Source organism: Schistocerca nitens, chromosome 3, assembly GCF_023898315.1.
Source record: "Schistocerca nitens isolate TAMUIC-IGC-003100 chromosome 3, iqSchNite1.1, whole genome shotgun sequence".
Lineage (NCBI taxonomy): Eukaryota > Metazoa > Arthropoda > Insecta > Orthoptera > Acrididae > Schistocerca > Schistocerca nitens.
This window is the reverse complement of record NC_064616.1, coordinates 850,793,052-850,809,777: the sequence shown is the minus strand read 5'-3', so window position 1 is coordinate 850,809,777 and position 16,726 is coordinate 850,793,052. Positions and strand designations below refer to the sequence as shown.

The 16,726-nt window shown below is 39.5% G+C and overlaps 1 protein-coding gene across 2 annotated transcripts in view; it reads right to left on the bottom strand.

Moving 5' to 3' along the window:
* Positions 1–16,726, bottom strand: part of LOC126248876 (uncharacterized) — a 133,062-nt gene that overhangs the window by 25,372 nt on the left and 90,964 nt on the right. For both annotated transcript variants that reach the window (XM_049950323.1, XM_049950324.1), the window contains exon 5: positions 14,122–14,320. In XM_049950323.1, coding sequence (XP_049806280.1) covers positions 14,122–14,320 — 199 coding nt within the window. The remainder of the gene's footprint in view (positions 1–14,121; positions 14,321–16,726) is intronic.

Below are 16,726 nucleotides of genomic sequence, written 5' to 3'. Positions count from 1 at the left end.
TAGGACTGGTCACTACAAGAGTTGTATCATCGGCATATACCATAGGCTAGGTAGATCATACATATAAAGAAAAGTAAACAAAATGGCCCAGGACAGAACCTTGTGGTACTCCTGTAGTAACAGGCAGAGCATTTGATCTACAATCATTTAGAGTAATAGCTTGTTTCCTGCCTAAGAAGTATGATTTGATTAATGGTAGTTCATTATCCTTGATTCCCTAATTTTCAGATTTAGATAATAGGACATCATGTGATACAGTGTCAAATTCTTTGCTCAGATCAAGAAAAAACAATGGTTTTCAAAGAATTACAGAACATTTGTTACCAGAGATTTTACACCTTCAATGGTGGATAGGCCAGCCCTAAAGCCATAAAGTAAAGAAAAGATTAGCTTAGTATACTCAAAGTATCTGCATAAGTGCTCTTTTATGCAGAGTTCTATGGCTTTAGATATTATGGGAATGAGGGATATAGGGCCTGTAACTGTCAGTATTGCTTCTATCTCCCATCTTATAAACTGGATCAACAATTGTGGATTTCAAGACATCAGGGAATTTTCCAGTTTGAAGCTCACAGTTTATAAGGTAAGTCAAAGGAGAAACTATAATATAAATTATATGTTTTAGAATGAAGTTTGAAAAGCCACAGATATATTCACTATGTGAGTTACATAGTTAGATACAGTTCAGTTCAAATTCTGACAACTATCCTAAGTCCAGTCTCTTGAAAAATTGTGTTTTTGGACTTGGGACTTTTCCACAAGTTGTGAAATACTCCTATCAGTCAAATTCCATTAAAAAGCTGAAGAAGGGCCGTATGAAAACAGTGAAACAGTGACAGAAAATAGCCACAAAAGCAGTCGAATTGAAATTGTTAAAAGTGATTTGTGAACAAAAAAAACTGATTTTGATTATGAAGCAGGTGTAGTAATAAACTCAAAATATGTTGAGCCTACAAATAAATATAAGTGGACAGCAGTAAAACACAAAAACAAAGCAAGAAACCAAGAAAGTGGTAAACAAAACACTGGAAATGATGCACCAGTGTCGCTGAATAAAATTGCCGTACTTGATTCAATTATCAAAAAAATGAGCAGTATAGGCAAAATTAAACACAATTAATATTTAGATAAATGTGGGAACAAAAAGTTTCTTATGCTGGAAGCACAAAAAAGTTTTTACTGTACACACATGGCCACAGGCAAAGCCTTTTCTGGTCCTCTTCATTATGCTTTACACAGAGAATATTCTGTATTCACATAAGGTAATCCTGGGACTATATTAAGTGCTGCAGTTGAAGAACTAACAACAAAAACAAACAATTTGGAAAAAAAACAATGACATTGTAATCATAGTGTGATGAAACATGCTAGGATATGTTTACTTCCCCTCTTGTTTTGCCGTCTGCCTCCTTAAAATTCATATTTTCATTCCTGACTAATTACTGTTAACATATGTGAGTATAATATGCATTTCCATAAAAGAGAAAGGTTAGCCCTGAGTCTTAAAGAATATAACACCAGACCTAATTTTGTGCTTAGTTTCATGTATGTAATTGATTTTCTAATTTATTTTGACTATTCCTAGTTAGTATCTTTTGTTATAGGGTGAAACCAGTAATTGTTTTGTAACTTAAATTCTATTGTTGACCCACAAACAAATATAAATCTTATACTAATTGTAAACATTTGGAAGAAGTAGTACTAGTAATCTTAAAGTATTTATTTGGCTCTATTCAAAAACATGTTAGCAAAGCCAGCCCTTCATTAATTCCAAAGTAATCACCAGTTCTGTCAAAAGTATTGTTTGCATAACTATATATGTTAATTTAATCATTTAAACAAATAATTCAGCCTAACCCTTGCAGTAGAAGAAACTGTTAAAAATAACCAATTTTTTTATGTATTCAGTTAATATATTGAGTTACATTTTAATTGTAATTTCTGTAAATTAAACATCAAACAATGTGTAGTTTCAGTGCCTATTATTGTGATAATATATATAAGGGCCTGATTTTTGTCCCAAGACAGTCAGTCCATGACCTAGTTTCAGACAAGGAACCTGTATTGATTAGAACAGCAACAAAGCATCCACTTAATTGTGAAATATGTGTAATAGGCCGTATGCTAAAACGATGACAGTGTCTGTTCGATACATACCATATTATGTGGCAAGAACTGTGTGGTTAGGTTTTTACTGCTTGTAGTTGTTTGCTTGCAGCCTATTAATGAGACTTATCAGAAGTTAAACAATAGTGCACGGGGGGGGGGGGGGGGGGGTTGTGAGCAGTGAAAATAAAAAAATAATGAACTGTAAACGGCATATGTGCACCTGTCGGCTACATCATTTAAAGTAGTCAGTGTTGAATTTCCACCCCCCATTTTTCAGCCAGTGCAGTATGTCGACACCAAGGACAATCAACGAGGAAATAAAGCAAGTAATCACCACAATAAGTGTCAGAAATGTGAAGAGACTTACCGGTAAGTCATAAGAAATAGACAACATAAACACAAACCCCTGTCATATCTTCTGTACAGATGAACACTGGTTCACACAAGCTGAATCTGCTTTGTACATTCCTGTAGGATGCTAGCAAGTTCTTTCTGTAGAAATAAAATTAGCCATGGAGGAGTAGCTACTTTTATAAATGACACACTAAATGTTGAAATGTTTTCTAAAGAGGAAATTCTTGAAATTGCAGCTATATCTTTTTCTTGTTATTAATATAATACTTATCTCTGTCTACTGTAACCCACAATATGATGTTACAGTATTTAAAACAGCCATTTTACAAAGGTGATATGTCCATCTTATACAAACATTAGTCAGATACAGGTTCATATCAACATAAAGCAGCTGCATCTTGTCAGCACAGAAATGACTATAATCCTTTACTTCTTATGTGAGAGAATTGTGTTCCTTTATTGAATTCATTTTAGCAATGTCATCTTGGACATGTGTACTGTTCTATAATGAACATTAGTGCTGGCCTAATGGAAGAATCATGAACTATTGATTGTGAAACAACAAAAGTTGTTTCCAACCTAGCTAATATGACATCAACTTGAAGCAATGTCAAAAAAAAAAAAAAAAAGCTCTGAGAAGTTTAAATTTAATGTGATTAAAAAGGCAAGAGTTGAAGGAACTGAATATGTTAATAATGCAGGAAAAGTTATACCTCTCAGTCAAACAGGATCCTCATGCAGGTAATGTAACATAACCTAAAATCTGTGTGTTATTATTTTGCTCCAATAAAACAGAACATTTTAAGTGATAGGCCAACAAATTGATAATTCTGTAATACAGAAGCAATGATGCAGTTATTAGTACAACAATGAAAGTTATCTTGCAGTGCAATCTTCCTAGATGATCACACTGTAGCAGATACAAAGAGCACATCATTATTTTCAATCACACACGTATTCTAACAGTGACCTCTTCTAATCTGGTAGAAAGTAAACTTTCTGAAGAATGGTATCTGCTGCCCAGTTATCAAATCCATTGTTTCTGTTCAGATTAAAGCCTCTTAGCACAGGTATTTTCAGGTCTTAAGTATGTCCATTACAAACACAAGAACAATTTTCTCTATGAAAGATGATTCAGTTCCTCACAATTAAATGAATCTGTTCATATTATACTGAATTACTGGGGCCATTTTAGTAGTTATGTTCATTTTTATCCCTACAAGTTGGTGATGATCCCAAGGTAATGATGAGATGATTATGTTGGTTTGTGGGGCAGTCAACATCAAGGTCATCAGTGCCTGTACAAGTTCCCATTCTTTCCAGTTCCAATCTCATCACTTTGTGAATGATGGAATTATGAGGACAACATAAACACCCAGTCCCTGGGAGGATAAAATCCCTGACTCGGCTGGGAATTGAACCCGGGACCCCGTGATCAAGAGGTATCAATGCTAGCCACTACACCACGAGCTGCAAACCCCAAGGTAATTGGAGGAGGTTATTAATACCCAACTGTCACTTTGAAGATGCACCTATGAGCCTAAACTTCATAACCATTGCCCACCTGGTAGTGTTGTGGGCATGTGACCTGGTAAGGAAAGTATGTAACAGCACCAGAGATGAATGAAAAATCATTCTAGCAATTATATGGGCTGGAAATCAAGGAATTCAGTGATATTGGACTTTGACAAAGGCAGATTGTTATGGCCCTGCACTTGCAAATGAGCATCACAGAAATGGTGAAGCTGGTCAGCTGTTCACATGCTAATATCACGAGTTATGGAAAATAGTTGGACACTGACACCATGAGCAGGCAACAAGGTGTTGGGATGCCTGAGCCTCTTCACAGAAAGTGGGGGTCAGAGACTTGCTCACCATGTGAGGCAGAATAGGTGGTAATCTGTGACAGTTATGACAAAAGAGTACAGTGCTGGTGTAGGCACAAGTGTTCCAGAGCACACCATTCAGTGCACAATGTTGAACATACGGGCTCCCAGCAGATGACCCCTGCAGGTTCCCATGTTGACCCAACCACATCATCAATTATGATTGCAATGGGAATGGGGTCATTGAGAATGGACCACAGATCAGAGGAATAATGTCATTCATTAGAACCAGGTACATGGTAGTGTCTGAATACGCCACCATCCATGAGAACAGCTGTTCAAAACATGCACTCTACCAGCCTGGGATCTACGTGGGCTGCATTAAGCTTGGGGAGCGGGAGGCATTCACAAGGGTGCCTATGGGATCTGTGGTAGTGATCAAATGCATCTTGACAGCTGTGGATCACATGAAAAATACTGCGAACCACCCACATCTTTTCTACTTTATGTCTTCGCCGGAGGTGATGGCATCTCGCAGTATTATTATCTTCCCCATTGGTTCGACATCTAACAGTATTACTGTCTTCCCCAGTGGTATGGCACCTCACAGAACACCTGTCAGAATCATAAGGCCAGAATTAGGTTACAGTGATTTGAGAAGCATGATTGAGAACTCACATTGATGCCTTGGTCACAAAACTCACCAGCTCTGAACCGGATGGAAAACATTTGGGATGTTATTGGGTGCCAGCTCCACATCCACTAACAACTGACCAGTAATTTACAGGCAATGCATGACCTGTGTGTCGAGATCTAGTGCCACATACCTCTGTAAACTTACTGAGGACTTGTCAAATCCATGCCATGCAGAAATGCTGCCATATTGTGTTTCAAATGTGGATGAACATACTAATAAGGTGTCACTGTGTTGATCTGCAGACAGGATTGCTAACATACTTTCACTTGGTTATGATATACAGCATAATCAAGCTAAGTACTGACAAAGTTATTTGTGCACTGTTATACAGATATTAAATTAAACAGGTTTCAGTGGTGATTTGAGCTTTTTATGGCTAAATAATGATTTATTTAACTTCTGGAAATGTTCGCTCGCTGTGTTCTCTTAGAGTTTCCTGCGCGTTGAAGTCGTTTAGTAAATTTTGTGCTTTAGTTTTCAGCTGACATTTCTTATTGTTTCTAGTGAAATATTTCAGTAAAGTTTCATTCAGTGTATTAACTTCATTGCGTGTTCCAAATGGCCACTTGAATTTTTGGTTTTAGCTAATAATTTTGTGAAGTTTTCTTGGTATTGGTATTAGCTGTGGTGTAGTAGTATTAATACAAGTAGTTGCTCTCTTAGTAGGCAGAGAATTTCCAGACCACTATTGTTAGTTCTATAAATAGTTCTACTGGTGTAACTGAACTTAGGTAACGCAGACGTATAGTTTTTTTCAGCAACTGAACAATTTTACCACGAGTAAGAAGTGTGGGCTCTGTCGTAGGTTTGTGAGTAGTGGGTTATGGTGAGGGATTTGTTCAAAGTATTTTCATTAGGGGAAATGCAGTGGGGAAGCCAGTGGGTATTTTAGCGAGATCCTCTCCTGGGAATGCAGAATCTGTAGTATAAATAAGTTGATAGAGCAGCAGGAGCTAACATCTGTGCCCTTCAGGTGCAGTTTTAATGCGCAAAGAAGGAACTAGATAGGTTGAGGAGGGTGAAGGGTGGTGGGGGATGGGAACTGACAGTTGGCAAGAAGGCAGCTAGGAGGAGGAGGTATTCAGACAGTTAACTTTGCATATATGCAATAGATTTGACCAACTGTCACAGTTGAGTGGAGAGGAGCCTCTTGTAGCTGTAGATGTAGGGAATATGCAGCAGTCCTCAGCAGTTACGAGGTCTAGGTCAGTTTCAATGTCTGACAGAAAGAAGAAGTTCTGCTTCTAGGTAGTTTGCATGGTAGGGGTGTGGGTGAGCAGTTGCAGGAAGTGTTGGGGAGTGAGTACCAGGTCACCAGCATTGTAAAGCCTAGCACAGGGTTGACTCAGGTGACCTACAGCATAGGGGAGTTACGTAGGAATTTTACGAAGGAGGATCAGATAGTGATAGTGGGTGGAGCAGGGAATAATCTTGATAAGTATGAGGAATATGATGTAGGTGGTGACCTGGTAAAGATAGCTACTCAAACTTATGGCACAAACGTGCATTTTGTGCAACTGTTTCAGCGTCATGATCGGCCTCATATTAATGTGACTGTTAGGCAGATTAACATGGGGCTGGAGAGGGTGCTGATGGCAGAGAGCATGGGCCACATTTCAGTGGTACCAGTTGGATCTATCAGTAGACCAGGTTTCACTAGGCATGGCCCATGGCCTGCACCTCAATAGGTATGGGAAGGGGAGGCTGGCAAAGCTTATAGGTGACAGTGTAGTGGATGGTGGTATATGATGCAGCAGGAAAAAGGATGTTGGTAGATCTCCTAAATTCATATGATCTGACGCAGACTGTGTTTTTCTATCTAGGGTGCAAGGGAACAGTAGCACAGCCATAGGCAATATTTTTATTCATTCTTAATTACTAGATGGGCATTCTGTTAGTAAAAGCGTGAATGGTGTTCCAGACCATGATGCACAAACTTTAACACTAAAAGGCTTTTGTACTCAAACCAATGTCATATTTAATTACAAACTATGTATGAAAGTTAATCCAAGAGCAATAGAGAGTTTTTAAAACGTTGTCAAGGAACAAGAGTGGCAGGATGTTTATAGTGCCGATAACATAGATGATAAATACAATGCTTTCCTTAACACATTGCTCATGCTCTTTGAGAGTTGCTTTCCGTTAGAACATTCCAAATGGGGTACTAACAGTAATAGGCAGCTTGAGTGGCTGACTAGTGGGATAAGGATATCTTGTAGAACAAAGCAGGAATTATATCAAAATGTTAGAAGTAGTCATAATCAAGCTACAGTAGCCCATTACAAACAGTATTGTAAGTTGCTTAAAAATGTTATTAGGAAGGCAAAGAGTATGGGGTATGCAAATAGAACAGCTAATTCACAGGATAAAATTAAAACCACATGGTCAGTTGTGAAGGAAGTGTCTGGTCAACAGTGTAAGTTCGATGATATAAAGTCAGTTCATAGTAAAATATTTCTGTTACTGATAAATCAGATATATGTACAGTATTTAACAATCATGTTCTGAGCTTTGCTGGTGGATTAAATAAAAATTTAGTTTCTACAGGAAACCATATAAGATTCATGGCAAATGCCTCTCTGAGATTGATGTCTGAAATACTCCTCTGTGATACAGACAACAGGGAGATTGAGTCAATATTTAAATCACTGCAGACTAAGGACTCTCATGGTTATGATGGAGTGTCTAGCAGAATATTAAAGTACTATGCTGCACATGTTAGCCCTGTATTTAGCCATATTTGTAATTTTTCCTTTAGGAATGGTCAGTTTCCTGAACGATTAAAGTACTCAGTTAAAGCCATTTTATAAAAAGGGAGAAAGGGATAATGTAGGTAATTTTAGACCTATTTCTATGCCATCAATGTTTGCAAAAGTTATTGAAAAGGCTGTGTAGGGAGAGATAATTGATCATTTTATATCAAACGATTTGCTATCAAATGTACAGTTCGGCTTTAGAAGTCGTTTAACAACTGAAAATGCTATATTCTCTTTTCTCTGTTAGGTACTGGATGGGTTAAACAAAAGGTTTTGAATGCTTGGCAGATTTTTTGATTTAAATAAGGCATTTTATTGTGTTGATCATAAAATATTGTTCCAGAAGTTGGACCATTTCGGAATACGGGGAGTAGCTCACAATTGGTTCACCTCTTACTTTAGCAACAGGCAGCAAAAGGTTGTTATTCACCATGTTGATAACGGCTGTGAAGTGGGGTCTGAGTGGGGTACTGTCAAGTGAGGAGTGCCCCAGGGATCAGTGTTGGGGCCACTGCTGTTCCTTATTTATATAAATGATATGCCCTCTAGTATTACGGGTAACTCCGAAATATTTCTGTTTGGTGATGACACTAGCTTGGTAGGAAAGGATGTTGTGTGCAACACTGGCTCGGTTTCAAATAGTATAGTACATGACATAAGTTCATGGCTTGAAGAAAATAAACTAATGCTAAATCACGGTAGACTCAGTTTTTAAAGTTTCTCACACACAATTCAACAAAACCTGACATTTTAATTTCACAGACTGGGCATATGATTAGTGAAAGTGAACAGTTCAAATTACTAGGTGTTCATATAGATAGTAAGCTGTCGTGGAAAGCCCACGTTCAGGCTCTTGTTCAAAGACTTAATGCTGCCATATTTACTATTCAAATGGTATCAGAAGTGAGTGATCGTTCAACACAAAAATTAGTCTACTTTGCTTATTTTCATTCCCTTATGTTGTATGGTATTATATTTTGGGGTAACTCTTCCCATTCTAAAAGGATATTTTTGGCTCAGAAACGGGTGGTTCGGGCAATAAGTGGTGCAAGTTCACGAACCTCTTGTTGACCCCTGTTCACAAGTCTGGGTATTTTGACATTTGCCTCTCAATATATATATTCCTTACTGTCATTTCTTGTTAACAATATTAGCTTATTCCCAAGAATAAGCAGCTATCGCTCGGTTAATACTCGGCAGAAATCAAACCTGCATTTGGATCGGACTTCCTTAACTCTTGTGCAAAAAGGTGTGTAGTATACTGCTGCATCCATTTTCAATAAGCTACCTCTCAAATTCAAAAATCTTAGCAGTACTCCATGCGCTTTCAAATCGAAACTGAAGAGTTTCCTCATGGGTCACTCTTTCTATTATGTCGAGGAGTTCCTTGAAAAATTAAGCAGATTCTTATTGTATTGTTGATTGCATTTACTTGAACGTATGGACTGACTTTTTTCAAGTTCATAAATATTTATTTTTATCTGTTATTACTTTTATGTTGTACTTTCATGTACTGACACGTTCGATGACCTTGGTGATTTGCTCCTCAATTTGGTCCTATGGAACTTGATGTGTAAATAAATAAATAAAATACATTAAAAATATGAGAAGACCCCCCCCCCCCCACACACACATATATAACACTTATCTGCCAAAAATTGAAATACCGTCTTTACAGCGCACTCCTCTAACCTCCGCACTATAGGTTGCAATTGATGGCTTGCTGTTGCAACAGTGGAGGAGGAACAGAAAACAGCACAATCATCCACAAATAAGGAGCACCGTACAGGACTCCTTACCATAGACGTGATACTGTTTATGGTTATGGCAAATGGCGTAACACTTAAAACTATGCCCTGAGGGACAGCATTCTCCTGCTCAAAATTATCTGACAGCATATAACCAAATCCAGTCCTAAAAAAAAAAAACACTGTGACAGGAAAGACCATATGCCATATGAACCTGACATTTATGACATTTATGACATTTATGAAGATGGGGAGGTGGCCATGAAAGCCCCAGTGATGCAGTTGTGCAAGAATACTGTCTCTCCATGTAGTAACATATGCATTACTGATATCGAAGAATATGTCGATACAGTGATGTTTATGTAGGAAAGCCTGCTGAATAGCCATTTCTAGCAGGGTCAGGTTGTCGACAGTGGATAGAAATCTCCAGAATCCACACTGAGAGGGGCGAAGGAGCTGCTTGGTCTGTAACAAGCAGATCAGATGATGGTTAACCATTCGCTCCAGGGTCTTTCCTACACAGCTCATTAAGGTGAGACTCCAATAATTACTGGGAAATGAGTGGTCTTTTCCTGCCATATTAAATTAAAACATTCAAAGAGTATTTCATTTGATACTGCTGGTATGCACTACCGGATTTGGTCGTGACAGGTGCAGTGTCAAATGTCTCATACAGCACCGATTCCAGCTCTCGCATGGAGAAAGGGGAGTTGTAAGACTCAGAACTGTTGGATCTGAAGTCCAACTTTCCCCTCTCTATAGTTGCACAGTAGCAACAAAATGCCAGATCCTGGCCTGTATTGACAGTAGTGTTTACAAAATTCTCTGCCAGTGTCTGAGCAATGTCTCCGGGCATTGTCTGCAGACACTCATGTTTCAGCACTGTCATTGGTAAATGACTGTGTTTACCAGAAGTCCTCCAGATGGCTTCCCATACTTTGGTAGAACAAGTGGAATAGTTGATGGAGGGAAGAGTTGATGGAGTCCAAGAACTCTTGCCATGACCTTTTCTTACTCTCCTTAATTATGAGTCGAGCCTTGGCTCTCATGACTCGAAAGGCTATGAGGTTGTCTGCTGTTGGGCGGCACTTAAACCAGTGAAGAGCCACCTGTTCCAGATAGCTGAATGGCACTTATTAGCCCACCAAGATGATTGGAAGACTTTGGGATGGATAAGTCATCGACACAATGGGCCATTCGTGTGATGTGGTCCACCCATTCCTGGATGCTGTCATGGTGTTCGAACAATGGCAGCTGTCTGAACAGCATCCAGTTAGCCCTGCTGACCATCCATTTTGGTGGAATATGTTCAAGCAATCCTCCATTCAGTAGGTAAATGCGGAGTGGGAAATGGAGACTGGAATGAAGATCATCAATAACTTCCCACTGAACAGTCTGTGAGGGCTGGAAAGCAGGGAGAAAGGCCAATGGCTGAGAATGACCCAGTAGCAAAACAGAAATGAGTGGGAGTACCATCGTTTAGGATTCACAGCTCTTGAGGTGTCAGGAGGCTCTCCAAAACCCAACCCCAAGGGCAAGTAGAGGTCAAGTCCCACAGGATATGATGGGCATTGAAGTCTCCCAGAAGGAGAAATGGTTTGGGGAGTTGTTCTGTAAGATCCATAAGATCTGTGAGAACCTAAGAGTCTAGTGCATCTAGCAAAGGTAAATCCAGTGAGCAAACTGTAATCCTCCGAAGTTCATGAATTTCAACTGCAACTGCTTGCAGGTCAATAGCCAGGGGAGAGCAGAGAATTTGTGCATGTTACTTATGAACACAGCAACCCCTTCCTTGGCCCCTTCTCCAGTCAGGTCATTCTTGCAATAGAGTGTAGTGCCCCATCAGATGCTTTAAAATGTGTTTCCTGCAAACACATGCACAGGAAGTGTTCCTGTGCTAGAAGCTTCAGTTCCTTGACATGTGTCCTGAACCCATTAACACTCCGCTGGAGGGTGGGAGCCATCTATCACAGGGGTAGCATTTTCATCCTGACTTTCTGCCATGGAGCGGATCCCACAATTGATGGAGGCTCAGTCTTGGACCAAGATGATTGCCCCAGACCAACATCAAGACCCATCACCTCTAAAGAAGAATTGAGATAGATATCATTGAGGGTAATATCATCATCAGACTGATTACTTTCTGATTGCATCTGTGGTGAATGTTTGCCATTGATTTTTTCCCCTGTGTACGCTTTGCAGCCACAACTGCAGCTGTGGTTGCAGCAGCACTGGCCAGCATATCAGGCTGAACCTTTGGAGGGACACTCCACAATGATGGCATTCATGGCGTTTCCTGGAGTTCTGGGGGGATGGACAGCAGCAGCGCAAGTGCACAGACAAATGCAGATATTAGTGCTGACACTAGAAACCTCTTTTCGTGTTGCAGCATCAGCTTTCTGCAGTAGCTGTTTAAGAACCGCAGTGCAGGAGGCAGTGAAAGTTGGGGGCAGCATGGCTTTATACATTTATTTGGCCTCTTTATGTGGGATGCAGTTCATAGTCTTAAGCTCTTGTATCTTCCATTCTTCCAGATACACGCTACAGTCTCAACTCCAGACAGAGTGAGCTCCAGAGCAATTCACATACTTCAATGGAGAGGAACAAGGGACACATATGTCAGCGGCCTTACCGCATTTGCCACAAGTAGCTTCTCCGTGAAACCCAAGAGTAGTATGCCCAAAATGCTGACATTTGAAACATCTCATTGGGTTGGGTACATCATGATGCGTGCTTAGTTGAAGTAAACCTGCCTTAACATACTCAGGAAGTTTCATGCAATTAAATGTTAAGATAAAGGAGTTTGATTTTATAAGATCCCCATCCACCCACTTCATGACATTTTGCATGCTCAGTATAGCTTAGAGAGCCCACTCATCTTTCAGTTCCTCCTTGGAAATATCCACCAGATCCCTGCATGTCACAACACCTTTGCTGTAATTCAAGGTGGTGTGCAGCTCACTTTTGATGGCATATTCCCCAAGGCAATGCACTTTCTGTAGGTTCGTAACTTGTTGGAGTCAGCTGTTTCCACCAAGTGTCCCATTAGGCAGTTGCATGATGATGATGATGAGGTCCCATACTCCAAGGAGCATAGGGGACGATGCGGGAGACCCGCACCGCTGTACTAGGCAAGGTCCTAGTGGAGGTGGTTTGCCATGGCCTTCCTCCGACCGTAATGAGGATGAGGATGATGATGATGATGATGATGATGATGAAGACACCCACTCTTCTAGAGGCTGGAAAAATCCCTGACCCCGCCAAGAATTGAACCCGGGACCCCGTGTGTGGGAAGCAAGAACGCTACCTCAAGACCATGCAATCGCATAACTGATTTTAAACTGCCCGCATTGCCTTATAACCCTTTTTGAATATAGAAAGGCAAAACTTTCTTGAAGCTGCCTTCTTTCCTTTTTACTATTAAAAACACATTCTGACTGCCAGCATGTGTTCTGTTAGTAGACCCAAAACTCTTAGACTTTACTCCTGAGTCAGAAGGACTGGCTACACCAGCCCTCATATTTGATTTGGTGTTAATAGTTACCAGTGGCCCACCCTTTTCAATGCGAAGAGGAGGGGGGAGGGGGGGAGGAGGAGAAGAAGGGGGTGGGGGAGGGTGTGGGGGTGGGGGAGGAGGAGGAGAAAGAGGAAGAGATAATTTTGAGGGTTCCAGCTTGGTCCCACAAGCTGCTAGGGAAATAAGCCCCACATGCCTAAGTCTAAGTAAGCCTAATACAACTGAGGTGCAGCAGGGTCCCCAGAGGTTGCCCGCTAATGACTGTTCCACCTCAACAACATGCACCTCATCAGTGGGCAGCACACTTTGAGATTGAGGGGTTTTTCATAGAGGTTTTTACCATCCTTGCAATCCGGGCAGTTAAGCCAAGATCCCCGTTCCCTGTGACACACAATGTTCCACTGCCACACCATACAGTGGTTGCTGAAGCATGCCCAGAACTCATGGTGAAGGGGACTGGCGGTGCTTACTAGTCCCCAGCTCAGGAACTCCAGGGCCACCAGGCCCACCAAGCCTATACACAGTAAATGAATGCCGAGATCCTGAGGGAGCAGCTACCAGGAAGTTTGCCTTTGATCTTGATGGTGTGAACCTTTGTGGTCACTGTGGGACACCATTTTCCATTTGGTGTACATGGTACAAGTTAACTGTTTGTTTTGAACATTTTTTGAATGTCAATGATGTCCATTTTGTGAAGTGTAATACATATATCCCATAGAAGGTTGATTTCTGCACATCCTGGACAATAATTTTCTGTTGCCCTCATGATGCATATGGTGAGTCATTACCAGCTAACATTTTTCCTGCCACAATTGTTAACACAGAAATTTAAATGAGCTTTACTAAAGACTGAACTTGTGAACTTGCACACAAGGAGTTTCTTGTTAGCACTTCAGATTTCTACTGCTTAACAGGATATTTTTCTACTGAGGTAATAGTCCCATAAGTTTGTATTCTTACTGATGCAGCTGCTATGGTATTTTTTCAATTTAAAACTAGTGACTATTGTTGACAAATGATATAATATTTATTATTGCACAAAAATTTTCAAAGTATAAATCTAATACCATAGAAGTACATTATTACAAAATAATAGTACTGAGTAATTTTGTACCGAGAAACTTCTGCTGTGAAAAGTTCATACAGTTTTTTTCTTTCTGCTAATGTTTCCCTTCTGATTTTGTTCTTCATGTCATGTAACTGGGCAATATGATCTTTATAGTATGCCAACTTGTCCTCATATTCCAGAGGCAGGATTGTGCACATAGCCCCAATTTTGTCTTCCCCTTCCTTGGAACATCCATCAAAATTTCCTGTAACAAAATTTCACTTCTCTGTAATGGTAGACACAAAGGCAGTAATGACCAAACACACAGAGAAATTAAAACTATGTCATAAATTCTCTAAAGCAGGATATACTTTCCCTTGAAAAAATCAGAAAAATGAGAAAATAGTGTTTGTAAAAGCCATAAAACACAAACGTGCCTGATTCTTATGCTTTGTTACACACACCAGTTGACTGTCACTACTGGAATTGTGTTTTATGCATATTAGTAGAAAGTAACTGCCATAATACTCGATAAATGTGTTGTATTTATCATTCAATCTGTGTGCACTGTTCGCCATTTTTGATTACCTTACGGTGACAATTCTAAATGGTGAACAGTGCACACAGATTGAATGATAAATACAATGCATTTATCGAGTTTTATGGCAGTTACTTTCTACTAAGATGCATAAAACACAATTCCAGTAGTGACAAACAACCAGTGGGGGTAACACAAGGCATCAGAATCAGTAGGTCATTACATAAAATACTGTGAGGTCTTAAGAAATAGTACAAAAGAGGATCGGAGCACTAGCTTTTTAAATGTGCTCAATGTCTTCACTATACAATGAGTTGTTACCTTTACTCCTTTCATTATATTTATTCTAAGATCAAAACTGCATGGAATGTAATGGAAAAGATGAAAGGGAAGCAACAGAAAGGTTCAGTTATCAAGTCACTGAAACTAGAAAGTAAATATGTTACTGGCAATACTGACATATGCAAAATTAACCAAAACTTCATGCACAACATCAGTTACATAGATTTCATACAAGGCTTTTTAAGCAAATCGAAGGAGATGAAACTACTACAGAGTAATAGTAAGTACATTGAGGAGATTGGTAGCTCACCGAAGTGTCCATTAGTTAGTTCCATGATCCACACATAATATTCACGAGGTACATTATAATATGGAACATGTTTGTTGCACGAAAGTTTGGAGAGAAAACTTTTAGGTAGTATCTACAGGATTGTAATTGGATAATTATTCTATTAATGGTATGGAATGAGTTGGTAAGGAGAAGTAAATTTTATTTAAATTTGAAAAAACTTCCCTTGTCTGTCAGACATTTTATTTAAATGAGTAGATCACCAGTCACTTGTATTCAGTAGACACAAAGTAAGCTCTGGTTACCAAACATAAACTAGAAACAATGGTGAAACTAATTGGAACAGTAAGGTTTCACAGCATTCCTTACATAGATTGAAAAATGTAAAGACATAACATATTTTTTGATTAAATCTGATGATTTTTCTTGACCTTAATAGATCATCGATCAAGCTGGACAAGCAGAGTATAGAAATTAGGCAAAAACTGGAGGCTGAATCTGTGTCAGAGTAGAACAAACAAAGATGATCGCGGGGAATCATATAAAACTAGAGGAGTAACTGACAAATAGGTATCAGAAAGTTTAAATGAAGTAGAAGGGTATCAAAAAAACTAATGAGGGAGACTGTTTATAGGAAATAAGTACAATTGTGGCTGTTACAGACTTAAACATGTAGCCAGAACAAGTGATAGATCACAAGTCAGTTGTTCAAAATTTGGAGCCACAGCCCATACCTGACGTGTGTTCCTGAGAAAAGAACAGTGGATTCTTAGAACCTTCGAGAACTGGTGAATTGATGATGAGGAATTTTTCCCATGTACTGCTTGATGATTCATTTCATGTGGAGTTCAAGTCACAAGGTTTTTAACCTAGTTTGAAAAGATTAAGGTATTGATCTCTTAATTTGTATTGACATTTTTCTGTTATAATCAGGTAGTTGGTGTTTTTTTTTTTTTTTTTTGTTTTTCTTCACGTGGCGATTGGTGTGAAATGTGGAGAAGATTCTTTCAATATGATCATTAAGTATTGGTAATCGTCAGAATGTCCCTCCTATTTACACTGTCAGAAAGAAAAGTTTGTACACACGGAAAGATGATGTCAAATTTGATCTGATGATGGCATATGTCACCTGAGGGATAATGGTTTCAACGTTGTCTGCTATCAGATGGTGTAGTGGCATAGCAGCCAGAGTGCTATCTGTGTCTACCCTTTAATAGGGATTGCTCACAGCCAGAAGGCTCAGTGTGATGCAAAAGTGTGGAGTAAGCAGGCAACCATGCCACGGAGATGCACTCGTACTTCTAACAACCATTCAAGTGGTTTAGAAAGGGGTCAAATTGTGGCCTTCTGAGTAGTGGGTTTTCAGACAATTGCTACCCAAGTTAGACATGCTGCATCAGTTGTGTGATGATGCTGGTATCAGTAGTCATGTGACTGTTCTCACACCCGTACATGAGGTTCTGGATGTCCACACAGTAGAGATGCCTGCCAGGATCATCATATTGTAAGGGCTGCAATGGCAATTAGTACAGCTACCATAGCACAGATAAGAAGGCTTTTGA